The 27,582-nt window shown below is 29.1% G+C and overlaps 1 protein-coding gene across 1 annotated transcript; it reads left to right on the top strand.

Moving 5' to 3' along the window:
• The first annotated feature begins 174 nt into the window (after positions 1-174).
• Positions 175-27,582, top strand: LOC148227387 (DNA-binding protein D-ETS-6-like). The gene is made up of 4 exons (XM_088201760.1): positions 175-965; positions 4,428-4,718; positions 24,618-24,855; positions 25,605-27,582. Exons 1-4 carry the CDS (start codon positions 635-637, stop codon positions 25,852-25,854), a joined length of 1,110 nt encoding a protein of 369 aa, XP_088057886.1. The 5' UTR covers positions 175-634; the 3' UTR covers positions 25,855-27,582.

Raw genomic sequence — 27,582 nt, 5'->3', positions numbered from 1 at the left:
GTTGATTTTTCGACGGAGACGATACTAATTAATAAATAAATATACAACATTAATTACATTATAAAGTAAAACATATAATAACAAGACGTTCTGATAACAATGTATTTTTAAAGATACAATGTGTATCTTTTCATTATTTTTATAACAAATAGGCCAATTTAGGGTTATGAAAGTTGAGCAAATAGATGCACGCGTCATTCACTTGAGCGAAGGAGGGGCTAGATGTTTGGAGGTAGAGGAAAATGTTGCACGATAAATGTGCTAAGTTTTTAACTTTTAGTGGTTGAAGATCACTTCTTGCAGAATGGTCGCGTTGCTGCAAGCACGATAGCAAATATTGACACAAAGTCGGAAAATCCCAATTAGCTATGCATTCGACCGCAGGGATATCGTCACGATCGTATCAATTCCAAAAAGAAGATGAATCACCATAACATTGTGCAAGATTCGTAGTATTGTCGGAAGTTAGGAAGTTTAATTTTTTCGCTCCATTCATCTCGCGGTGAATCAGAGACGTTACTCACTTCATAAATGTGGCCAATGTAGGGCGGTCGGTTTTTGCGAAGTGTGTGCGTCTGGTGAGTGAATCAGTAGTCTTTGGCGATCGGCGGTGCAAAGAGTCAGACATGGCAGCATGGAGCGCAGTTCGGCTGGGACAGGTCCAGGAGCGGCAGCGCCAACCCAGCCAGACCAGGATATTCGGGACCTGCTGCTCCTGGAGCCCCTGTGGGCGCAGCCGGCCACTCACCTGCCGAACCTCACGGGAGCGGACGTCTTCGCGAGTCTGACCAGCGAGGACGTCGCCGATGTCCCAATGTGTGGACAGGGTGCGAGAAGTGACCAACCGGGAACTAGTGGTGGTGATTGTGTCAAGGAGTTTCACGAGCTGAACGTTGCGAGTGTGTCTGATAGTGACGGTGCTGCTGAGGATAATGGTGAACAAGAAATGGTTATGGTCCCATCGGGTGAGTTTTTTGATTAATCCAAATTGTGACTTCGTGGAAAATGATTCAGCAGTGTTAGACGCTAAAATCGTTCTTTGGCAAAATATTTATGCGTGAGATGATATGATTCTCGGAAGAATAAATCGGTTATTGAACTGACCGTGATGATCATTGATATTTTTATTAATTCTAATACAGTGAAACCTCGACTTATGAGTTACTTGACTTGATTGGGCATACGAGCAATAAAACGTATTGCGTAACTTAAAAATAAACTTTATCGTTAAATTAGGTAGTATGTATTTATCATTTTAATTTTCCCTATTGAAATGGATTAATCGAATTTCAATTAATTTCAATGGAGAAAACTGATTTGCCATACGAGTAATTTGAGTTACGAGCTCCGTTAAAGTACGAATTAAACTCGTAAATCAAGGCACCACTGTATATTGAATAAACAGCATGAAGCATATGATGTTTAGATTGGCAATTTAATAGATGATCAGCTAAATAATAAAATAATAAAAACAGGGGGAACAAAAATGTTAATTTTATCTGTTTGCAGATAATACTTATAATACTAGATAATACAAACTTACAGAAAAAGTATGTTTACTAATTGTGAAAGTGTGCTAGAACTATTATAATAGTTGGATTTTAGAGAAATTTAATAATAAAAAGAAATATTACATAGATTTAAAACTATTACTAGAAATAGTTCTAGATATAGGAAAATAATATATACTAAAGGAATATAGATTAGTATTCCTCGGATAAGCAACAGAAGTAAACAAATAGCGGATTTTATAAGTGAAATAAAGAAACACATTTATGCAATAAAATCAAAATTATAATTATGTTTTTTATGGAATGTATTTTATTTCTATGATTTTGTATTGTTTCATAATATTTTATCGCAACATAAAATATATAATAATATAAAACATATTTAATGACATAAATATAGATAACATACAAGTTAGATATTGATAAAATGTTTCTTAAACAAATTTACTTAAATTAAAAATATCAATGCGAGAATAAGAGTTATATATTGTACATTACAAAACATGTATCTAAAAAAAGATCAAAAATAAACCGTGCAAAATAATGGTCTAAAAATAACTCAATCTCTTTTTTAATAAATAAATGTGTATTTGGAATGATTTGATGAAAATTTTCCCTTTAAAAGAATCATATATAATATTTCTAAAAGATTGCACATTAACTAAATTTAAATGAAGTTAACGCATTTTTTTTCCTGTAAAGTTAACAATTTATATATATTAAACCTTTCACATATTATTGTATATGTTACAGTGAATGTTTATTTTTCAGTGAAATTATATTTTCATAATTAAAAATATAATTTCACTAACTAGACCAGTGAAAATGTATCAAACAATTGATTTATAATTTAACTGGTCAATATGACGTGTCGTCCTACTGCCGTTAAACTTCAATTTGACAGTTGCATAACGTTTATTTGCTGCTCAAACCTAAATCTAACCCAAACGAATATAATGTTGGTATAGTTAGGTTATGATTTAAAAAATAAATGAACTGTTAAATTAAGTTTTAAAGAAAGTGTAGAGCAGCATATATTTTCATTAGCTGCCAGTTGAATTATATTTTCGCTAATAGAAATATATGTATGTTTATCTACTGCTGAAAATATTTTCAGAAATGCTTTCATTGAAACGCCAGTGAAAATATAATTTTACTGTAACATATATAATTCACATGTTATGTGTCATTTTAATGTTAATAATGTCTGGATTATCTGCTGCACCCTAATTAGACAGTTAATGTAATTTTAAATATAATATGGATTTTTTAATAAATTAATATTTTATTTGTAGGATTTAGTTTAATATGTAATACTGTAATACACATTAGTTAAACCCTAAAACTAAAAATCAAATATCACTGATAAACTGATGAATGTAAAGTACATAAAATATATATTTATTGTTTTTTTTATGTATGTAATTTATATATGTCTTTCAATTATAATACTGATATGTCTAAAAATTAAATTTATTTTAAGTTATTTATTAAGTAAAAAATGATTATTTGGATCCCCTGATGAATTTATGATTAAACTGTAACTAATTTTGAGATATATTTTGCCAGTGTTATTAAAAGCTAATATGTCATTTATACTTTATAATACATAGTATTTTAACACATCTTGAGCGAAATGGGACGTTAAAGCACAACTTTATTGTTTTTAAATGTTTTTATTTTATGTTATTTATTCATACTTTATGTAATCTTGCAATAAAAGTTACGGTCAATATGTTGTAATAGTTTTTAGTCAATTTTGGTTACAGATAATGATTTAAAATCGTTAATTGTGATTAAATACGTATTTCAGCATTTTGTATATATTTTGGAAAAGCATGTATAACACAAACATATATTTATACAAATCCATATGTAAGGTTTTGAATTGTAATATTCTGTCAAAAAGGTTATTAATTTGGAACGGGGTCGGACCGTACCCCTCTTCGAACATCTTATGTTTTGTACTTTTCGTTTACTAAGAGCTAATAATAGATATAATTATTTTGTATATATTTATTTAATAAATGTCTTATTTTGTTGTCGTTTTTATTTCTTGATATTTAATAAATTGAAATCATTATGTCGAAAATGAGTTTTTTGGAGTTGTTAATTTATATTTAAATATTTGTAATGATATGTTATTATTATATTTAGCTATATTTATTAACCTATTATATAATTATTAGATAATATTGTCGTATAATCATCGAACATAATAAAAACATATTTTAATCAGAATATTATGTAAAAAAGTAAAAAGCAATTTATTAAATCAAAACACTCATCATCGCGTTCTTCTAATATTTTATTTCGAATAAACAAATGTATTATTACCTATTTTGTTTTATGTACAATATTAAATGTCTAATATTTATGTTAAAATAATAACCATAGCTTCATTTTTATATTTATTTTTTTATTTATATAATAATATATTGAACTATAAAATCTTAATTTTATTAATAAAAAATACAGTATATTCTACACGAACACTTTCGATTTATTAATAAATTAATATAGTAACACTACTTAATTAGAGTTTTCCCTTATATTTTTCCACACAATCGTGATTTCACTTCTCCTTGACATATTAAATATATCGTAGTAAATCGTGCCGAATAAAATAATGTATTAGATTAGAACATTTAGTTGTAATAGCGAAATACGTAGAAGAAATGATTAATTTGTATTAATTTTGTATTTGTAAAAATAAATATTATAAAACAGTTTAAAATTATTAGAACATATGAATATTATTCATTTTTAGAGTAAAATTGTAGTCTGTGCTGTTATAAAAGCTACCCGTATATTTTGATTGTTTACCTGTTGTAACGAGACATATTATCAATTTATTTATGTTGTAAGCTAAATTTAAATTGTATTTAATGATAATACTTTATTTGTATTAATTAGATCCTTGGGAATGGAGAGAGCAACACGTGCGTTCATGGCTTTCGTGGTCTACGCGTCAATGGGGATTGGATCCATCGCCAAAGGCTAGTAATTTTCCAAAGAACGGACGAGAAGTATGTGCTCTCAGAGGGGAGCTGCTCGTGGAGGCTGCGGGATCATCACGCGGGGCGAGGTTGCTTAGAAGACATCTGAAACTATTGAGACATAGTGCCACAGGACGACCCTTGTCTCCGAGTTCTTCACTTGATAGCTCAGATTCAGATAGCGACGTTGAAGAAACTACTCCCAAAGGTAAATCTATTTTTCGTTTATATTGTTTTGTATGCTTTCTGAACATATACATACAGACATATATGTTTAAGATTTTTTTTGAAATAAGCACACATGCAATATGTATTATTTTCTTAGTAGTATGTACTAAACATATTGTCCAAATTTCTTAGTAGTTAAAAATAATATGAGTAATATTTTATGAATGAATATTAAATGGATTTTTTTACTTGACAATATACGTCATGTTGTCATGTCTAACTCAAAAGTATTAAATTAGAGTCTTCCGACATTACGATGCTAAGAAATGAATCATTAGAAGAAGATTTAACAGATGTTAACAATGTGACAAAATCTGATGATGCATCATCGATATGGCGTGATGTAGAGACATGATTGTGTTAACCAAATATTTATGATTTACCAATATTTATTAAATAGTAATACGCGATAGTGATTAAAATGTAATTTGTAATAATTCTTAAAAGTAATGAATGAAGCTGAACACATGGGCCTTTGCAGGGATTTTAAGTAAGATTATGTTTAAGCCAGATGTTAAATATTAACAGCATGACTTACACATATATTTATATATAGGTGTAAAAAAATATTTTAGTACTTTATAGTCAAAATTTTATGTTTGTTTTAAGCTTATTACATAAATGATCAATCCATATATAGACAATTTAAAAATTGAACAAAAAAGCAGGAAATCAACATTTTCTGAATAATGGTCGATTCTTAGAATCGCAAATGGTGTTCCGTGTGATATTGCCGAATCACTATAGAGTTGCTTTTAAATTATACGTATGAGTCTAGTGAGCGGCTATAAATATAGTATAATATATAAACAAGATGATTTTTTATAACGAGGTGTGTGGTTAACGACTTTTATGAATGAATTTAACCATGCGGTTTAAGATCGCGAAGGTTTATACCATTTTGGCGGTGGAAGATGAAAGAATGGAGCAGGTAAAAGTTGGAGTGGGATTTTTTTATTTTTGTATGATCATCTTTTAATTAAATGAAATGTTTTCAGTTTCATTATTTGTTAAAAAGCATATTGATTCTTATATATAAAATAGTATATATAAATAGACGATATAGTCATTTATGTTTCATTAATACGATATCGTATAAGCTTGCCAATTTTCGTTCACCAAAATAACGCATGGTATCTAATGTGTTTTCCCTATTAGTTCTTTCAGAATATTTATATAAAAAAAATGATCTTTAAAATATATTTTTAGTATTAAAAGATTTTCATGTGCTTTAATTTGTATAAATATAAACATGTTTAAAATATTGAATCTAGTGATCCTCATCCAAGATTATAAAGGAGCACTATTTATTTATTATTTATAAAAATAGTCATTTTAAAATATTGCACTGAAACGCTTTATTTAATATTAAGCATTAATAAAGACGCATAAATATAGCACTAATAGTTTGAAAGATGGCTGATTATATTTACTTAATAATTTAATATGTAATGGTTTTACAATAAAAAAAATGTAAAAGTAATAAAATATTTGTTGATCTATCTAGAAAGTTCGTTCTATTTGAATCCGACGGGTCAGTGTTTGTTTGGAATCAACGTAGTTGACATGTCACGTGCATGACATAGGTTATATTTTTAATAATTATCCTCTTACATCAAAATTTAATTGATCGAAATTTCAAAATGCTTCACTATTGTTTTTATTAAATATATTTTGTATGAATTTAATTATTTATTATGAATATTTTATAGCCAATTTTAGATTCATTTATATATATATATATATATATATATATATATATATATATATATATATATATATATATATATATATATATATATATATTTTCACTTGAAAATATTCAAGCAAAATTAAACATGTCACATTTATTTTCTTTTAAGTAAAATTCAAGATAACCATTATTAAGTATTAAGCGATGGAGTTAATCTTATTTTTTTTATTAGAATTCAAGTATATGTTTGAGAACGTTACTGGATTTTTTATTTGATTTTGAGTATCTTTTAACGATTTTAGAATATCAGTAAAAATTTTCGATAGCGCTTTTCCATTATTATATTGAAATCACTAATTAAGTGTCGATATAATTCAGTGTTGAAATTAATGCAATTTGTAGTTTTTAATTATATCGTATCCTCATCCTTTTCCTCTTCGGTCTGATTGAAAATAAAAACAAACTTTCTTTATAGGCATTTTTAAATCCCCTCAATTTTGAAAACGTTTGACCTAGATGTCGACATGTTTATTTTGTTTGTGTACTTTCTATAAATATGTGACGTTCTCGCGGCCTTATCAACAGTTTGGAATCTAATCTTCTTCGAAGATCGGGTTGAATTCTGAATTTTGGATGTCGTAGCTAGACCAGGATTGACGTGAAGAGTGAAGTCTTAGTCGATGCTTGGCGTTGCTCCGCTTGGTGTGAGTTTTAATGAACTCATATATATAAAATAACCGATAAAAGTTTCTGTTAAAAGTGAATTCCGAATGGAAGTGAATTATGCACGCTCATACGCTTAGTCGACGTGCGCACTAACAGTGACGAGTTGGGGGTATAATTATATTTGCTTATTTCCGTCATATTTCTTATAAGAATTGTCACTTGGCCGTTAAAATTTGAACAGGTAGAGATTTGGCAACCCAGTTTGTCGTTCTCGCCTTCTAGCATTTTTAAACGCACCGACTGTGGTTGATAGCGGTTCATTTGAATCGCTGATCGTCACATACAAATGCATAGTTGGTAAGTCGTAAAGACAAATAAGATTTTTGGTTATTGCGCTTTTAACATGTATTTGCGATTAACCATTTTCTCACGATTAAGTGCTTTCTAACTCATCGGGTGGTCCTCACATCATTAATTTGCATGTTGCCTCAGTTTCATCTAAATCCACTAAATCTCTTTGAAGAATCTCTATGCTATCCTGTAATAGTAAGTTAGCAGTATGATTTTTAATTGTAGTTCTCTTGAAAGCCATTGATTTTGTTGTTTTTTTATTACCAAAATTACCAAGAGTTCTAGATGCTTAAATCAAACAGAGATAATTATTTTTAGAATGTAAGTAAAATTGCCATAAAAACAGATAATATAAAAAAGAGCTTTCTATCTGTATAATATTTTTTTTATTCATCTAATTTTAATAGTTTGTTTTATTGTTCCTATAATAAAGTGTTACTAAGTAGTCTCGTTCGACTACGTGTTACGTTTCACTATCCGTACAACAAGCCGTGACGTATCAGTATTCTCATGAATGAATTTTACGTGACCGATTTTTTTTGCAGGTGAGTCAAGGCCGGCGCCTATGACTAATGACTTACTCTTACACACTCACGCTCAGACTCGAAATCGTTCAATTTAAGAGATCTAAAAATTCTTTAAACGCTTTTTGGCATTTCGCTTCTAAGATCTGCATTATCTGAGTCCATTATCTGCAAGATGTTTAATATAATGAAATTCTAGTTGACGATGACGAAATCTGCGTCATTGCCAGAAGTCGAAACTGACGCATCTTTTCTCAGGAGAAAGCCCGTGTTTCGTACACAGCATCTCGTGACGTCACTTGCATCGTAATATGAATGAAACTTGACTTTACCATCTGCAAATAGTAGTAATCATACAGGATGTTGTTTTTTCTTATCACTTTTCCATTTTAAGATGTTGTATATACAATATACATATATACCCAGTGTTATAAATAGATTTTCATGTGCTATGGTAAAAGTTTTCTTTTTAGACACCTTAATTTAAAAAAATAATAAGCAAATACGATATAGTAATGATTTATAAATATTTTTAATATTACGCTATTATAAGTAATATCTTTAACAATATTTTATTTAATAAAAAATATTGAAAGAGTTAATACTTACCACATGAGATTATATAGGGTGTCCCAAAATTAAATTCAACGTACTCTCTTCGCAGTGCATGGTCATTAGGCTTCAGTTGTTGTGTTAATTAAATTTTAAGCATGGAAACACGAATCTTTTGTGAGTATACGCTGTAGAGAGCTTCTTGAAATTTGCAATTATTGTCCACGACGCCGAATTGATGTTCCGGCATTTTCACCAACACTCTCACGCACTGCTTCGACATTGACATTTGAACGGCTTGTTTTTGGACGACCAATGTGCTTAGCGTCTCTAACTGATCCAGTCTCTATGAATTTTTCAATTAATCTCTTCGCAATTGACGAACTAAAAACACTATTCCGACCATATATTGTATTAAATTTTCGAATTGCGGCCGTCAAACTTTCATTATTTTTGAGATATTGTTCAATAATGAAAACGCGTTTTTGTATCGTGTAACGCTCCATTTTTACTAACCCTAAACTCTCAGCTGTCAAATTTTTTTTCAGGGTTGCCAACATTTACTGCACAAATGACGGCAAATTCAAATCCTGCGTTAATTTTGGGACACCCTTATATCGTACATGAGGAAATCCACTCTATATATTACAATCACTGTCGGCAAATATACCTATTGTAGATACGGAAGTTGAAATTTAAAAATATTATTCCCTGCTAATGCATATATTACATATTTATAGTAATAAGTACTTATCTATTAATTTAATTAAACATAATATAGGATCTCTTTTCTTTAACCTTAATAAATACACGTGCTCACAGTGAACCGCCTCTGTAGTACAAACATCTCAAGAATGTTTTGGTTGGTACATTCTTCTTATAATTATTAAATCCTCTCGTGAAATAACGATCACTATAGATATTTATCTGTAAGTGAACCAGTTAATTAAAAAAAGTGTTTTTAAAATATTAATTTATTATTGTAAATTCTCAACTTATTAATTGCTTATTAAATGACTGTCAATTTAACATTATTATATAATAGATTTATTTTAATATATTATATTTTATTGTTCGCTGATATATTTATTATTTTATAGTACAGAATTATTAGTCTTATAAACGTATGTTTTTTATATTAAGACATTTCATTCCTTTAATTATTCATTTATATATTATTATTACAATTGTCGACATTGATTATAATAATAAATCATTCCAAGTGATTTAACGATATTAAGTCTTAAGGACGTGTAAACGTTTGAGGGTCATTATTACGATTCAATGTGTGTTATCCACCCCAGGGTCTCCCCTATGGCTTCCGAGATCCCTCGGGATAATAAAACAATTTCGGTCTATCTCCGCCGGATCAGGGACCGTTGCCATTATTCTATCGTCGGGCAAAAGGGCACTGCTAGAGGTGAAGGGCGAATCCTTTCTTTCTTAAAAAAAGTCTGTATTCGTTAGTCGCGTTGAAATAAACGACGGTCACCGGGAACCCTTTGAGGTATCACAAACCGGATTGTTAAGTTCCGTTGCCACTTTCCCGCGCTTCTCGATAGTAGATTCCATTCGGATGATTCATCTCGATCTTCATGGTGGTATGAAGATCATTCTTCTATAAGAGGAATCCGGAACTCCGGTCAAACGTGTAATTATTGTAGATACAGGCGCCCGAATGTACGTTTGTAAATTACCGATTGGAGTATGAATTGGATTGTTAAATAAGTATATGGGTGTTTTATTAATAAAAAATATCCACGTTGACAGGGATATTCAATTTATATAAATATTATTTTTGGTATAGATTATTTACAAGGGCTAAATATATATTTAAAATTTACATAATTTTCCAAGAATATTTTTAATTTATTTTTATGAAGCAAAGAGGGCATATATTTTAATTTCTGGTGGAAAATGAAAATTATGTAACACGATGGGAAATTCAGAATTGGGAGCTGAATTCTATTTTGCCCTTCAGGGACTAATTGTGGAAAATCATAATCATATTTTAGTATAGAAAGACTGCAAGCTAACTATTCAATTTATTCTCAAATATAAAAAAGCATAATTAAGAATATATAATAGTTAAAAAATAGTATATATTATAAAAAATATGTTGTGAATCCATTTTGATAAATATATACATATCTCTTTATTTATCATAATTTTATATTTAGTTTGAAAACAGATAGTCTAGTTGATTTCTTTAATGATTTCCTTATTTTTGAAATATATACATACATAAATACTTAGTTTATGACTTTTATTTATAGAGGAAAAGTTTGTAAAAACCTCATTGCAAATTAGTAATTACGGTCTACAGTCACGGCTAAATGGGCACTTTATCCTCTTTGAAAAATTATATATTATATTAGTAATTATTACTCCTATATTAGAATAGTTATTGAATATGCAAAATAATCATATAAATGGCCTAAAAGTATCACGATTATTGTTTAAAGTTATTTGTATGATATTTAGATTAAGTATTCAAATTGTTGAATAATACAGTAAAATGAAAAATAAATTTCATACCAATAAGTTTAAAGAAAACATTACATGTATTTAAGTATTTTAGGGTTAATTTATTTATGTTAAATATAAATGCATATAATATCACTGTTTATTTTTTACCACAAATATAAAATACATAGATCTTATTATATGACGAATTTCATGCATCTTTTTTAAAAACTTTTGGTAAAATATTTCGATTTTCTAATTGGATTTGACAAAAAACTAAAAGCTCTTTATAATTGGAATTATATTATCACCAAAATATCATATAAAATATGATACATAAAAAATGTTTTTTTTTTTACATATTATGATGTTTGTTATCAGTTATATATATTTATTTTTTTGTTGTTGTAATTGTTTCTTCTTTTTACAAAGTTTGCAAAAATATCACTGGTATATTTATAGCATAAGTTGTTTTTGTGTTATATTTATATGATATGAATAATACAATAGTTGATTCATCAATAACATAAAAAATATAATTTCATATAAAACATTCTCAATGTTTTATGTAACGTCTATTTTATGGAAAATTTCAGTTTTTTATATTATTATAATCCAAAGCCCCAAACACATATATATCATAATTTAATACATACATATACAATTAATTATCATAGAATACAATTAAAAATGATTTTTGTCTAAAATAGTATTGGAAAATTACGACTTTTTCAATCACTTTAGAGTGTAAAAAAGTTAAAAAAAGTATTTAAGTATTTTGTATCTCATTTAAATAAAGCCCATTTAATTATGTAAAAATTTGTTGAAAACTGTGAATACGATGTGAAGGTGTTTTTTTTACAGATTTGTTTTTCAAATTCGCAACACTTTTTCCAGCGATACCTAATTTGCTAGCTGACATTTGATTTGTGCTCAGTTTGGTTTGCCATTATACCATGAATAGACGCCAGAACAACGCTTGAAAATTGTGCAAATTTAATTCGAAGATCATTGTTCAGTTCGCAAAACTTACAGTATGCTAGGTCCATCTGAGCAAGTAATTCGAATAACCATGATTCGTTTTCGCACCACGCATACTCTAATTAATAAGACGCATCCGCAGAGATGTCGTACAGTGCGCACAGAATAAGTTGTTTCTGCTGTGGAGCATAATATTGAGGAGTCGATTCGCCACCGTGCACAGAAATTGGAGCTATGTCCATCCATTTTACGGAAGATTTTGTGGAAAGATCTTTGTTTAAGAGCTTACAAGATCCAGATCGTGCAAGAATTGAAGCTGTTAGACCATCGTGTGCGTCGTACATTTGTGTGAATGGGCCTAAAACAAGATTGCTCTTGTCCTCATTTTCACCACAAAATTTTGTTCAGCCATGAGGCTCATTTTTGGTTGAATTGCTACGCCAACAAGCCAAATTGCCGCAATAATAGTGAAGAAAATTCACAATTAATTATTGAAACGCCGTTACGTCCACAAAAAGTCACTGTTTGGTGTGTTTTATGGACTGGTGGAATCATTGGTCCATATTTCTTCAAAAATGATGCCGGCCAGATCGTTACAGTCAATTGAGAGCGCTATCCATGATTACTGACTTTTTCGTTCCCCAATTGAATAGATTTAACGTGGAAGAGCTTTGGTTTAAACAAGACTAGAGTATTATTATGAAAGACAATACTAGCTGCTCAAAAAAATGCGCTTTATTTGAGTCAGCCGTTACACCCATATGACCGAAATTATATTTAAACACTAATGGCATTAAATAAAATTTCCAATAAAGCCAATACCATGGCAATTACCACAAATTGTATGTGTTTTATTTCATTTTAAAGTTCTATACCTCTAAAAAATACTCTTTTTGTTTATTTATTATTAGATTCAAGCTAATTTTATAGTAATTTTCAAGTATTATCAAATTTTAAGTCAAATGATTCTTAATCAAAATCAATATTTATTAAGTAATTTATAAATATAAATTTCATTATTATTATTTTTTCAATTTTTGATGATAATTCAAGCTATAAGGTTATTTAATTATATATTTTAATATAATTTATATTATAATTTACGATTGATTTATATAATCTCGTTTCGAATGTATTTTTATTTAAATTTAAAAAGTCCTGGTGTTTTATTGCTTAACATTTCGTACGAGAAAGGTTTGCGAATGCAAGGTCGAACCAACTAAAATGATGTTGTGTATACGAGCATTTCCTGGTAAAACTTTAGTCATGAAGTATTATTAGCCAGGGATTTGAATAATTTCAAAGATTGATTTAGTCAATTCTTGGAATCGTGAAAATCGTGGGCTGTTAAATGTTTGTAACACATTTTTTTCTAGAAGAACATTAGCGCCTTTTCATGACTAACAAAGGTAATTGAAGTTTGGCGTGAAGTGGAAAATTTGCACAAGCGATGTTTTAAAGAATAAAAAAGTCGTAAATATATATACATACTATATGTAGTGTAATAAATGTTTATGCATAATATTAAAATATAGTTTATTATAAAAATAATAAAATTTAAACAACGATATTAATATTTCATAAAAAAGTTTATATTTATGTCATAGATTTCCTAATGTTAATTCGTTATTTTTTTAAGGTTATTTTTGTATCAAATACATTCATATTCAATATAGGAAGCACGTAGAGCTTTTCACAGAAGTGAGCGTGTAAGAAAATGTGCGAAAGAGAGATAACTTGTTGGGAGGAGCGAATTGAACCAAAGGCCCTCCTACTAAAACAAGTCTCCGCCTCTGACGAGTTTTCACTTCGTGTCTTTAGGAAAATATTTTAAATTAAAATTATAAATTACATTTACTTATGCAAGCGTATTAGCTTATCATATTATGTATGCATAAATAAATAGTAATTACCTTTTTTATAAATATTAATTGATTTACGTTTACGTTTACGTTTAAATATAATATCTCTATAGATATGCAAATATTTAAATTTATTTTTTAATTAAAATCGTAATCCTGTTTTTTTAACAAGTGCTATTATCAACCCCATGTATCATTACTTTATTTAAACACCCCTAGACAGATTAGGTCTCCGCGGGATGCCTCTATATTGTTTTACTGATGAGGATGTCAACGGTCCCCGATATCGATTATTTACACAAAATAGGCGTTGTTTGCATATTATATTATTTATTTGTATAATTTGCATCCAAAAAGTTTAACATCCATTGCTTAGAAGAGTCTTGTTAAAAGCAATCGAACGAATCCTTACAAATGCCCTCTGCATTGTCTTTGTTATTATTATTTAATTAAAGCGAGTGTTGTACCAGTTATTGTTATTATTATTTCTTCCATAGATAATTTAGGCAAATTTAAATTTTATTTATCTGTACATTTTGTATTAAGCATACAAAAATTGCTCAAATATGCAATTAAAAAATAAATACTAGGGGTTTGTTTATCCAAATATTTCGATACCACATAAATTGCCCTTTATTCCGAGATTAACCATGATGTAACATCTCCTATATAGTCGTATTATACATAGAACATTTCTATCCTTGATTGGTATGAATGTCTAACCAACATATGTATAATATTATTAGGCCATAATATGCGCGTGCATGTAAAATGCATCATTACTAACATAGCAAAATTAATTTAAAACTCTTTTGCGAGGGTTAAAAATGAACGTGATATGTTTTATAATGAGAGTTCAAATAGGGTACAAAAGCGACTGTTACTATAAGTGTAATTTAGTGCAAGCGGTGATTTCAGAAGTTTAGTGTTCGGGGATTACAGCTTTGAAGATAGACTTTGTTCTGAAAGATTCATGAATTTGGAAAAATGTTTATTGTAGACAATTGTTGAGCAGAATCTGATTGTAACGGTTAAATAATTCGCAGAGGTATCTATATATTATTGTAAGGGTTTTATATGAGGACAATGGGTCCCACATTAATTAAGCAAAAATAATATGAAGACCTCTTTCTTTCAAAACCGATTAGGGGTTTATTGGATTAATACATGTCTGATTTTGTACAAAATTAATGGAACAATGTGGATAAAGTCAAAATCTAATGAAAGGATTCTTTCGTAGAAATCCAAGGTAATTAAAAATTGTTGAATTGATTAGAATTCTGAAGCTTCTGGATGATAAGATTGAATATAATCCAATGGTATTTTGCTCATATTCTTTAGTTTTCAGTAAAATGTTTTACTGTTTTCCTAGCAGTTTTACGAATTGTTACTGGAAACATGATATGATGATTTTGTCATCGAATGAACAGGTATTTAATAATTATTATCAATTTATCAGTAAAATCTGTTCGCATTTGTTTTTCTATACGTTTTTAAAAGCAATTATCCTGTTTTATTTATTTTTTATCATAAATATGACTATCATGATTTGACTGGATTCCCAATGCGTCATAATGGCCATTATAAAAATAATAATTTTACAATTATACATTCAAAAATATAAAAACACTTAAAATAGATGAGCACCATCCCACATATTTTTCCTGCTGTTCATATCTATCGCATAAAACATCTTAAATAAGTCCTGGATTCGATGATCAAGAATAAGGGACGCGATCGCAACTCTTTAGGGCATTTTAAAGCTTGCAGCTGAAAGTCGCTGAGCACTGACGGATTGTATGCTATTATTATTATACGGATTGTATCTATGCTCAACGCGAATCACGTCGACAACTCATTTCAAGGGTTAAAAATAATTTCCTGTATATTTTTTATATACTTAATTTAATAAAATAATAAATCGCCTCAGCATAATATAAAAAAACTATTCTACTTAGTTTTATACTGTTTTTCCGTGCTCATTTTTGTCGTATTTTTCTATATAGATTAGCACAATTTTTAGTTGGTTATCTTTTTATTATTGACACGAATTTTCTCACGTGTTCGTAAGAAAATATCTCTGATACAGTGATTTATAAATAAAAAATATATTTTTTCTTTCAAAATGAACTATTAAAGATACTTTTCTTAATAGACATCATAAGATATCAGTAAATAATTATATCATTTTATTAAGAGCATGATTTTGAAAGTGAAGCCTCAATATTTTTGTGAAAGACTTCAGAAATTAAAAGTTTAATTTACTGAGCGATGCACAATTGGTGTTCTGGCATCACAAGTTTTCCAACGCGTACCATGACGCTTGCACCGTCTGTTAAAATGCAAACTATATAACTACTTAATGTAATACGGTGTCTTTTAAGGCGTTTATTTAGTAATTCTATACATGTGTCGTACATTTTGAATTTGACCAGATGGAAACTCGATTGCTATTGACAAAATATCAATCCTGAAAAGCTTAATTATTTCAGTACTGAAAGTCAGTATTGGAAAATCTTCACATATAAAGTATTTCGCGGGAAATCTAAACTATTTTAAAACTATAATGAATACATTGTATTTAATAACACTATTTAAATCGATGTTTGGTAATGATATTTTTCAATGATGACAATAATACATTTTCCGCATCCCAAAGAAAAATGTGTAGAGCGAGAAAATATAAATTTATTTAGTTATTCTGTACGAGGGTAGGTAGGTGGGCTGAAGTCATGACACTCGAAAATATACGAGCTAAATATGATAATCCCGTGGAAGTAATAAAATGATAATGCGGCCGTGGAGGGCGGCGCCCCGCGGGGTGCCTGCGCCCCCGGGATCACCGTCTCGCATTTCCACGACCCCTCACCCCCTACAGGGCTTTACCGACTGACAGATGATTCTGGCGGGAATCTATTATTTAATACTTGGCTATTATCTAATAATGGAGCAGGCGATGCACCGCGTCGAGTGCTCGTGAATCTTGATGAACGATGACCTTTATTAATATTTAATTATTGTGCGAAAGCTGTTTTGATGCTAGCATTTCAGACGGGTGACTTTCAAGCGAGGTGATTTTAATGTCATCGGGGTCATATTGAAATAGTTTAGATGTGATGCTAAGCGAATGACATGCACTTTGAAAAATGTTAGTTTAGTTTAACGTTGGCTTAATATATTTTAATTTCATGTAATTAAAGTTAAGGTTAGGTCATTGTAATAAATAATAAGAAGAGGACTTTGAATGAAAAGGATGTTTTATTAGCAATAAATAATAAAATATATAAATAGCTTTAAATTATAAATTTGTTAACTTCACATTTTGTTAAAAATTATTTAACAATACAACTTTACATCTCACATCTTTAAAATAGCAGGTAATCAAATGCAATAGCTTCTATGTCAGTAAATTTTGTCTGTATAAAAAAATAGGAGATAAATATAGTAGATCTTATTACCACTGTCACCAGAAATGCTAATTAGAAATGGCGTCTGAGTATACATAACAACATAAATAGATATACAAAAATATTTATGATGATTTTTGCAGTTCATCAGATGTAAATCTTAAGGCTCATAAAATTAAAACTTCATTATTAAAAAAATAGGATCAAAACCAGATAATTCTAAAAATTGAAAAAAATTCATGTTGCTATTTTGATTTTAGGTCATTTAATCTATATTCAAATTTTTAGATTTTTTAGATATTGTACTTCTATCTTATTTTTATAAAAAATAAATAAATATTAAAGAAGTATAAGTAATCAAAATATTACCCTATAATTGCAATTTATTAATGAAATGGAAATATAATAAGATTCATTATTTTTCCTGTCTTTTTTATTAAGGGCTAAAGTGCACAGGTCATATGTAATGATTACGTACTTTTCATTTACTAAAGAATTACTATCGAAGCGATTGCATAACCTAATCGCTTCGATAGTACGTCTTCGGTGTAGTCGAGTGTGTATGATCCGGTTTTGTATCGCGTAATACACACCCCCGCACACTAGAGGAGGTTGCAAGAATGCGGCGTGTTTTTCTACGGCTGCTAGATTTGTCGGCACTGTTCGCGGGTCTTCAGACGCGCGTGTGGCGTGTCTCTTTGACTAGTGTTGTGTATGAATTTCAACAGGGAAAAATAATTTTATGGGCTTGGTATAAAATTAGAGCTTAAAATTAGTATGTATTTAGAGGCATATGTTGCTAAATATTGATCTGACGTTTCAATTTTTATCGTGTCTGGGAGATCGGAGATTAATGATAATTAAATAATTATAATTCTGATCGATCATTACAGATTAGTTTTACTTAGATTTTCCTTATCTCACGGATGAATATCGTGATGATTAATTAAAATCGAACTAGATTGTACATATTAGGTATGGAAAATTCTCTAATAATGAAATAGTTCAAAATTAACTCATAGAAAACATCTTATATTTATTTATTAAACAATTTATTTTTATTGTAATTATATACAGTAAAAATAAAACATTATGATTTTTTTTAATTTTATTTATACGCTTTTACGGCAAAAGTTCAGTTTTAATAAATACACAGGAGTTAAAAAATGACACTTAAATTTTTTAGAAATGTATTTAATATTTAATTGATTACATTTCACGCTATATTGAAATGTTGAATTTTATTTACTGACTTTGCGAGCTTATGTGTTACATATTTTACATTGATTATATATCAGGTTAAAGAAAAGTAATTATTAGAATATTTTTTGTTATGACTTGTAAGTTTTCTACAATATCATATTAATCATAAAAGTTCATACGTATGTTTTATTGTTATTTAGTCTTAAATTTTCTCAACATATGTATTTATACAAAAATACAAGTTAAGAGATAATTCGTAAAATATAATATTTCCCTAACTTTATTTGCTCTGTACTACAAAACTGAATTACCTTTGATGTTCATTATATTGCATTATGAATAAACTCTATAATAAATAAATACATTCAATTTGGTTGATTTATTTTAGATGTCGTTTTATTAGGACATATACAAATATCTACCCATATGTATATAGCCTGCTTCTAGGAATTTAAGATTAATAATATGGCTCAATATTCATTGACAGTAAAATCAAATCTGCTTAAAATAATTGTTTTATCCTAAAATATTAAATAGAATAGTCTGTCCATTTTTCATAACGCCAGTGCTCACCGCACGAAAGTTTTTGTTACTTTAAAATTCATATAAACAGATTTTTTTCTCTATAGTTAAGATTGCTGGAAAATATTAGTTTTAGTGCTGTGCTGATTTAGTTCAGCAAACTTAGTGTGTCATTAGTCCAAATATCTGCTAAAATCATTTATAGTTCTTTCAGTGTAATCGCAGTGTGATATTTTTTACATAGTTCGGTTTTATGAGTCGTGGCCTTATCAAATGCATCAGTTATGTCAAAATAAATTAGAACACAGTGTGATTATTTAAACTCTATGACAACACTGGTATATCTTTTTGTAGTTATTAAGTGGATAATTAAAAGAACCATTGTTCATTATGGAAAATACGTAACTAGCTAAAAATGGCTGCATTGATCTAGACATTTTAGACATTATTAATTCATAATGTTAGACATGGACTGTAAATTTCAATACGATTTTGATAATAATTTTTAGTCCATTAATAGTATATTATTATGATTTTTTTATATCATTTTAAGTATATGATAAATTTTTCGTTGATATTTCACGATAGAAGCTTGCGCGAAATAGTAATTTTATTAACAATCAAAATCACTTTTAGATTATATTATATACAGATTCACGTAATTAGATTGTGTAAAATAATTTCACTGAAGGTAAATTTTTCGGATTTTAAAAATATACTTTATTTTCAAAAGTCCAATATTTTCCACGAGTTTTTTTACCATTGAAAACTTTTTTTAGTAATGTGAAATATTCCTTACATTTCCAAAGTTATGATTTTAGTTCTCTAAATTATTAAGAAACATAACTGAATAGTCGCTGTTTTTTTAAATGTTAAACATAGTATTGAGGCAATGTATGTCGATTACTTCTATTGTTATTGTTCTTAATGTCCCTAATTTATATGTTGCAATATATGTGTACTGTATGTTTATATATATTTTAAATACTTTATGTGGTATATTACATAGAGATAGAGACAGTAGTTAAAGAGCGGACGAGCACACCTCGTGTATGTTGTATCTTAACGATTGTATCAGATGGCAGTTTATTATGACGGGGTGTGCGCCCCCGCCCTCGAGAAAGGCGTGAAGGGCCGAGGGCGGGGCGGAGGCGTCGTGGCCTCAGTGGGTGACCGGACGTGGCGGTGACAACTCCAAACACCGGAACAAAAAACCGGAACAAGCCCGGAAAACTTCCGGAAAAGCGCCGAAAAAGCGCAAGTTCGCGACGTGCTTCGAAAACGCAATTATAAATATGTGATCGAACGTAACCATTATTATTATAATTATAATATAAATTTATTTTCAATAACGAAAAATCATTATCTGAACTTTTACAAAACGTTATATCAACTATTTAATATAAATTACTTTACATTATATAAATTTAAAAGGATAAAAATATTAAAAAAACACACACAATAAGTTTGGCTCGATTAATTATTGCTGATGATGATAAATTGAAATAATAAGTTCAAGCCTTTTCTATTGCTATATAATTTCGAAACGGTGGTTTGAAGTATTATTGAAAGATTAAGCTATTAGACACTAAAGATAAAATAACATTTTTTGTACTAAAGCTCTTTTAAAGTAATCACAATATTTAAAGCTGCTTTGTAATATTGGATACAATAAATATATAAAAGCCGATATCTTATGGTATATATTTAATTTTGAATTAACCCTTTTTTGTGTAAAGAATATTAAATTAAGCCACTTTGCTCTTACGTAAAATATCTGAAAATAGCGTCTTTTGTCAGAAAAATGTGTACGCGAAGTAGGTGAAAATAACAGTAGATAAAAAATAAATAGAAAACTACGCATTTTATTGCCCTTTATGTAAAGTTAACTTTTACATTGTTTTTATATTTTATATTTAAAACCATAAGTGAGACAACTTGAACTTTCTATTATATTGATATTAATCTATATTTGGTTGGTTGCATTAAAATTTAGATATATTATTTTTTTATTGCGTAAGTTTTATATTTCTATTAACATATTATCATAATATTGTTATGGCATTAAAATCTAATTTAATGCTAATTTAGTAATCTAAATAAATAACTTTTAAGTTTTCATAATTTTTTATAGATTTTTTAATTCGTATATTGACAGATATTAAAAAACACGTAAACTTGTATTAGTTTGTGAGTTACGAGTTATAATGCTGTTTTCTTCAATCTATAAATATAGTTTATATTGAAATAAATTACATATGAATTGCTATGCTCATTTAAATACATATTATTAGTAGATATAATTTATGCACGATTTATAGGAAATTAAAAAAATTCTGAAAACAATCGTACAAAATTTTTTTTTTCGTGAAAAAAGCTTTCGTGTGTTTCTGTTGAATAAATTATCGGTACGATAAAAATGGAGTGATATTGAAGTGAAGTGTAAAAGATGAGTGAGGTAGTGATGATTGCGTAGGGGCGGGCGATGCAGCTGGGCGCGGATTCGAGTGGGCGGTTGTGGCTGGCCGCGCGCCGCCTACACGCCCCTTCCCATCATTTTTATGGTAAAATATAACAATCTATTTTGATTGGCCCTATATAGTAGGTTATTAACAAGATACGTAATAATTTAATGGGATTTTAAAGGGCATATATGTCTTTCTACTACCTAAATATATATTTATGTATATACATATATTTTACTTTCGCAGTTATAAAATTATTTTATAAATATTTTCAATTATTAACTCTTTCCTAATTTTTCTGTTATTATTTCGTCTGATTTATATAATAATATAAGTTTGGTTTTGATTATATATATAAAAAAAAAAAAAAAATGGCTTTCGGGACAATGGTTTTGAATTGACCAGCGAGCCATTTTTCTTATGTGGTTTAGTTCTGATCTAGTTTAATATTGTTTCAAAATGTAGGAAGCTAATTTTACACTGTCTAACTGTTAACGAAAATTTATATATGTTAATTTTCCAGTTTAAAAAGAAGAACTAGCTGCGAATAATTATTTTTAGGTTTAAAACATCCGTTGGGGTTGAAGCAGGAGTATTTAAAAAAAGTATTGTAACTGATGTTGGATTTATCATGAGAAGTCAAAAATCCATTCATATTAAAAACATGTTAAAGTTAGGTATCTTCGAAAACTTTTTACCGTAAAATTACCAATATGCTTTATGTGTGAGGAATTATCAATGTTATTGTACTAATAAAAAAACCTAGCAAACTACACGGTTTAAATCACAGACTTTCTAAAATTTCACAATATGAAGACAACATATTACACAGATATCAAGTAATTCTATGAAGAAAATGTGACTAACAGATTATTTTGGATTAAAAAAGGTTAGTAAATATTAGAATTAGTAAACTCAGAAACGATTTTTAATTAAAACTTCAACGTTAAGAAAAATTGAATTATTACATATTTTCGGAAGTCAAAGCATTTGAAATGAAAAATTATAATTTTCAATTTTTTAACTTAACTATTGATGCTCTTTTTAGATTTTAATAAATATTTTATATAATAATTTAAAAAATATTTTTAAGTATAAGTAATTGATCTACAAACCAATGGCGTATTATATACTCATCTAAATTAATGAAGTTAACAAGGTAGTATAGTGGATTTTTCCAATTCTTAGTTGAATCATTAACTGCATTTTCCAGAACATATATTTGTGATCAAACCTACGAATTAAATGAGGTAGCCCTGAAATGAATGTCGTTTTTTAATGAGACTAAAAAATCACTTTTATTTTTATGATTCAATATATAGTTTCCTTCTAAAATATAACGTTCTCTTTAACCTCTCGGTCAATTTTTTAATTCCATTAGCATAAATGTTAGAGACTTTGATTCAAAATATTCCAATATCCCATTTTTCACATAGTTTGAATTTTGATTTTTTTTCCGTCTAGGAAGTGTTGCATAGATCGAAATAAATTATAGTTAAAAGGAGCAAGGTCTAGAAAATAAGGTGGATATGATGAAACATTCCAGCGAAGTTCCTTGATTTTATCGAGAGTCAATTTCGCCACACAGAGATGCGCATTGTCGTGTTGTAGAACTATTCGACCTCTGTTGACAAGTGTCATACAGTTTATACCATTAGTTATTGATTTTATTAAAATAGCAAAAAAAACAAGGATGTTCCTAAATAAATAAATATTCCTACAGTAATGATTGTAATGATGTGCCATTATATAAATCAATTATGCGGAGAGCGTGATTTTAAAACAACTGTTTTGGTATTATAATTATATGATATTAAAACTCAAAGTTCATTTAAAAGTTTAAAATTATAGCTCATTTATATTTATGTAGCAATCACTATTTAAAGCGTCGTTTGTATTTTTAACTCAATATAAAAATATATGTTTAAGCCTTTATTTTCCTGTTCAAAAAAATATTTCAAAAATAGTTTGTGTCATGAAAACCTCGCCAATTTAGGTGCAGTTTAAAATATCTCATAAAAATCTGATTTTAAAAATAAATGGAAATGAAATCATTATGCGGCTAATCTATTTATTAATTTGAGGATGTACTTCTTTTTTTATTAGGTCATGCATGCATAATACAAATATTCATTACTCTTATAGAAATAAATAAATAAATTAATATTGTTGAGAAATCGGAATATTTAAATTTAAAATTTCTTATTTAGCGTTGTAGTCATAATAGCGTATTGGCAGAGTGCCGGGCTTAAGAAAAATGCGAAATATGAAGTATGAAAAGTAGAGCACTGGAAAATATGAATAGTATATATCTCTGCAGACATTTTATTTTGATTTTGCTAAAAGTTTACTTGAGAATGTTTGCTATCAAAAAACAGCGTGAAACGCACGAGCGTGTTCTGTGGCAAAATACTCAAGTTTGGCAAGTATAAAAAAATGTGTGATGCCCTTCTGGATCTACATTTCTACCAGATGTCAGTGAATAAAGTTCAACGATAAATATTGTATCCTCTTTTAAGAATATTTATTTTTGTTTTGAGAGCCTTTTCAATATGATATAAGTTATATATGAATCATAGAAATGCTTATTTTTAATATTTATTTAAAAGTAATGACGTTTGAATTATATTTATAATTCATATCAAGCAAAATGTCAAGATATTTTTCATGGTATATAACATGAAAAATAATTTATAATTAATAAAAAACTTGTGATTTCACTTTTTTTTCCGTATTAGTTCATTGATGTAACTCATTGAACTAATTCCTGTAAGGCTACATTAATATTTCCAATATTTTTATCTTAATTTCACAATAAATAAAACGAAAGATCTAATTAACTATTAATACAAATCTAATATTTTATTACACAACTTAATAATGTTGCGTATAATTTAGCGGGCATGTGAAATATTCGAAATTACAAAATTGGTTACATCAAGAGCGGTTATTAGGTGGCCTCGTAAAAAAATAAAACGGTTACTGTTCCACCATTTTTGGCGAATGGAATGCGGTTCCTCGCATGCCGCATTGTTTTGCTGATGATACATCGGCGGCTGGGAATATTTTCATTAGGCGATTATCACGCGCAGGAAGTGAGATGCTTCGAATTCTTGCACCGGTGATCATATAGTTCAGGCCTTCTCAAAATTTAAATTGATTTGTATCCGTTTTTTGTTTTATTTAGATCCTTATCAAGTGTTGAACGCGGCCTCACATCGACTGGTCGCGCAAGGATCTGGACAGATTCAACTGTGGCAGTTTCTTCTAGAGCTTTTGGCGGATTCTTCGAATGGTGGATGTATAGCTTGGGAAGGCTCTGATGGAGAGTTTCGCCTAGCTGATCCTGATGAAGTTGCTAGGAGATGGGGCGAGAGGAAGGCCAAACCAAATATGAATTACGATAAGCTTAGTAGAGCTTTAAGGTATGTAGAATTTGGTGCATATTAAATAAAATAAAATAAAATACATAATTTGCCTATTATAAATAATAACTCAAATTACACTTTATATAGAGAATTTCCTTACACCTATTTAAGGATTTTACTTCTTCACGGTCTCTAATGCGTATATTATAATTTTAATAATACAATTTTAACACACAAAAAAAATCGCACTTCTGAATGAAATTATAATTAAAGCTTGTATATAATATATTGATTCTATTGGAAATTATTACTCATGGATTACTCTTAATCCTTTGTAGACTTAAGCAGTCGTCTCTTGTTGCCAACAACACTTTCTGCTTCATAAGCTTTAAATGAATCACCTAGTATTATTATTAATATTTTATAGACCGGCGCGTTGCAATTAGTTTCGACAAGATTATTTAAAATGTCATAAAACTAATAGTTTCCTCCTTGTATTTGCAAAGATATGTCAATTTAAAGGCCTCGCTAAAAGTAATGCCAAGATCCCAGTTACATCTCATAGAGGGATGGTATCCAGATAGGGCAGAGAGCCGAGGAAGATCTCTTCTTTCCCTGATTATATGTATGCTATAAAAAAATTCACTTTAACTTTAAATTACCACTTAAATTAGTAGTTTATGCAATTCCTCCAAATAGGGCTGCACTCTGTATACACATAATCCTTATCATTCCTGACATTAACTCAATTAGTTATTATATCAAGTGCGAAACACACCATAGCTTTTCACTTTTTTTTCATTCAGGTATTATTACGACAAGAACATCATGAGCAAGGTCCACGGGAAGAGGTATGCCTACAAATTCGACTTTCACGGTCTAATGGTAGCCTGTCAGGCGCAAGCAGCTGGCGGAGCAGGAAATTCGAGTGGCGCTGGTGCTGATGCTGCTCTACTGGCGCTTCCGCCCCCAGCGCCCGGGGCCCCCCTGCTGCCGCCGCCCTATTGGCCCTATCAACCGCATACGTTTCCCTCGCACGGGGCCCCATACAATTGACTTAGGAGACCTCCTGACAAGAGACCGCTAACTTTTGGATTCACTAACGTCGGAATGCATTATAATGATGCACGAAGTTATAGACATTAGCGGTATAACATGCGAAATCATTCATTATAAAGTATAGAACATAAACTGAGAAGGTTTATATTGATTTCATTGCAGGTCATTTCTAGAATATATGTCGCTCTCAAATAGTTATAATATTTTCAAATATAAAAGTGGTATTTTTAATTTTTTCTTAAATTCTCTGCTCACTAATGCCGGGTGCCTGGCAGCAAGCGAAGGTTTACATGGCCTGTCAAAAAATATGCATGCACACTATCGTTTAATTTATTCTTATAATTTTATAAAAAATAAATTGCTCGCCTGAGCTTAGGTTTTAATACATTTTTTATTTTAAAGCTTTTCCTGTTTACTTAGACAAAACATATTTGACACATGTCCACTTCTACTATAAATAAGTTAATAGACATTATTTTTTATTACATGTCTGTGATTAATATTAAATTTTACATTTGTGTCATAGAATAAAATTAGAAAGGAACTTTTTAACTGGCGCCACCTTTTTTCATTGTCTTGACACATCAAAAACACCTTGTAATATTACACAAAACGGAAATGAATGATTTCGTACGTTACATGACGCATTTTTATAAAACGTATATTTATACAAACGTATAATATATATTATATAATCAAAAGTGGCTAACTTGTTATCGAGGAGTTGTTATATCTAAGTACTATAATATTATGTTCCTGAAAGGCAAAGAATTTTTAAAATTCAATCAAACTACTATCAAAAAACATTAGTGATTTGTGAAATTGTACATGACGTAGTCTTAAGTAGTTCTTGCGTTTATTTTATATATTAATATTGAGTATTAAGTGTTGAGTATGCTAATTTTAAGTAGTATTAGATGATGTAGAGTTTGATTTTGTATATATTTAACGCAACGTACCAATAAAATCCATTCCCTATACGTAATTTAAGACTAAATAGAATGTCGAGAAAATTGGCTGTAATAATAAATAATTATTATTGATAATTTTCATTTATATTTATGTCAATTTTGCCAAAGTTTATTGTTTGGATATAGAGAATAGAATTTTTAAAATATGTTTTTTTATATTAATTTAATTTAAGTAATTTAATATTAATAATTGTATATTGGTAGCTTCTTACGTACAAATGTAAATTATGTTTTTTATTCATATTAATAAGCAGTGAATCATAAATAATAAAAAAACATTTTTATCGCAATGTTATACAATTATTTAATATATAAAAATACAAGTTTAAATATTTTATGTGAGCTTGTACAGCGTCAATACAATACAATCTTCCTGTTAATTATACAATAGTTTCTATATAATAAAACGGTTTATTTTTATGTTTAAATACACATTTATTTTTCTCTGTCGGTCTAATGTATTAAGGTCGATTCTCTAAATTATCCCATATCACTGTATCCCGATCAAGTGCAGAAAAAACTCTTTTCCCCAAAAGGTAATTGTTTCCTTTAACGTAAGAATCCACTTTATTTTTCGAAAGCGTTTGCCTTGATTGTGAAACGATTCTCGAGAGTTTTCCCAAAGATCAAAAGGGCAGATATCTAGCGGGCATTAGAAGACCAAGGAAGCTCTGGATAGCGGGTCGCTGCCCAGGAGGTCCCGGGGGTGTGTGATAAGATTAAATGGCTTAATCCCCGCAACGGGGTGCCGGTC

The sequence above is a fragment of the Plectrocnemia conspersa genome, unplaced genomic scaffold (genome assembly GCF_051122295.1).
Source record: "Plectrocnemia conspersa isolate PC_06_02 unplaced genomic scaffold, ASM5112229v1 ptg000013l, whole genome shotgun sequence".
NCBI lineage: Eukaryota > Metazoa > Arthropoda > Insecta > Trichoptera > Polycentropodidae > Plectrocnemia > Plectrocnemia conspersa.
This window is presented reverse-complemented; position numbering and strand designations above follow the sequence as displayed.

Bases quoted from the DNA above. Each gene is read 5' to 3' on its own strand.
- LOC148227387 (XM_088201760.1), top strand. From the start codon at position 635: ATGGAGCGCAGTTCGGCTGGGACAGGTCCAGGAGCGGCAGCGCCAACC. The intron at 4,719-24,617 runs GTAAATCTATTT...TGTTTTATTTAG, and splicing joins TGAAGAAACTACTCCCAAAG to ATCCTTATCAAGTGTTGAAC. The intron at 24,856-25,604 runs GTATGTAGAATT...TTTTTCATTCAG, and splicing joins AAGCTTAGTAGAGCTTTAAG to GTATTATTACGACAAGAACA.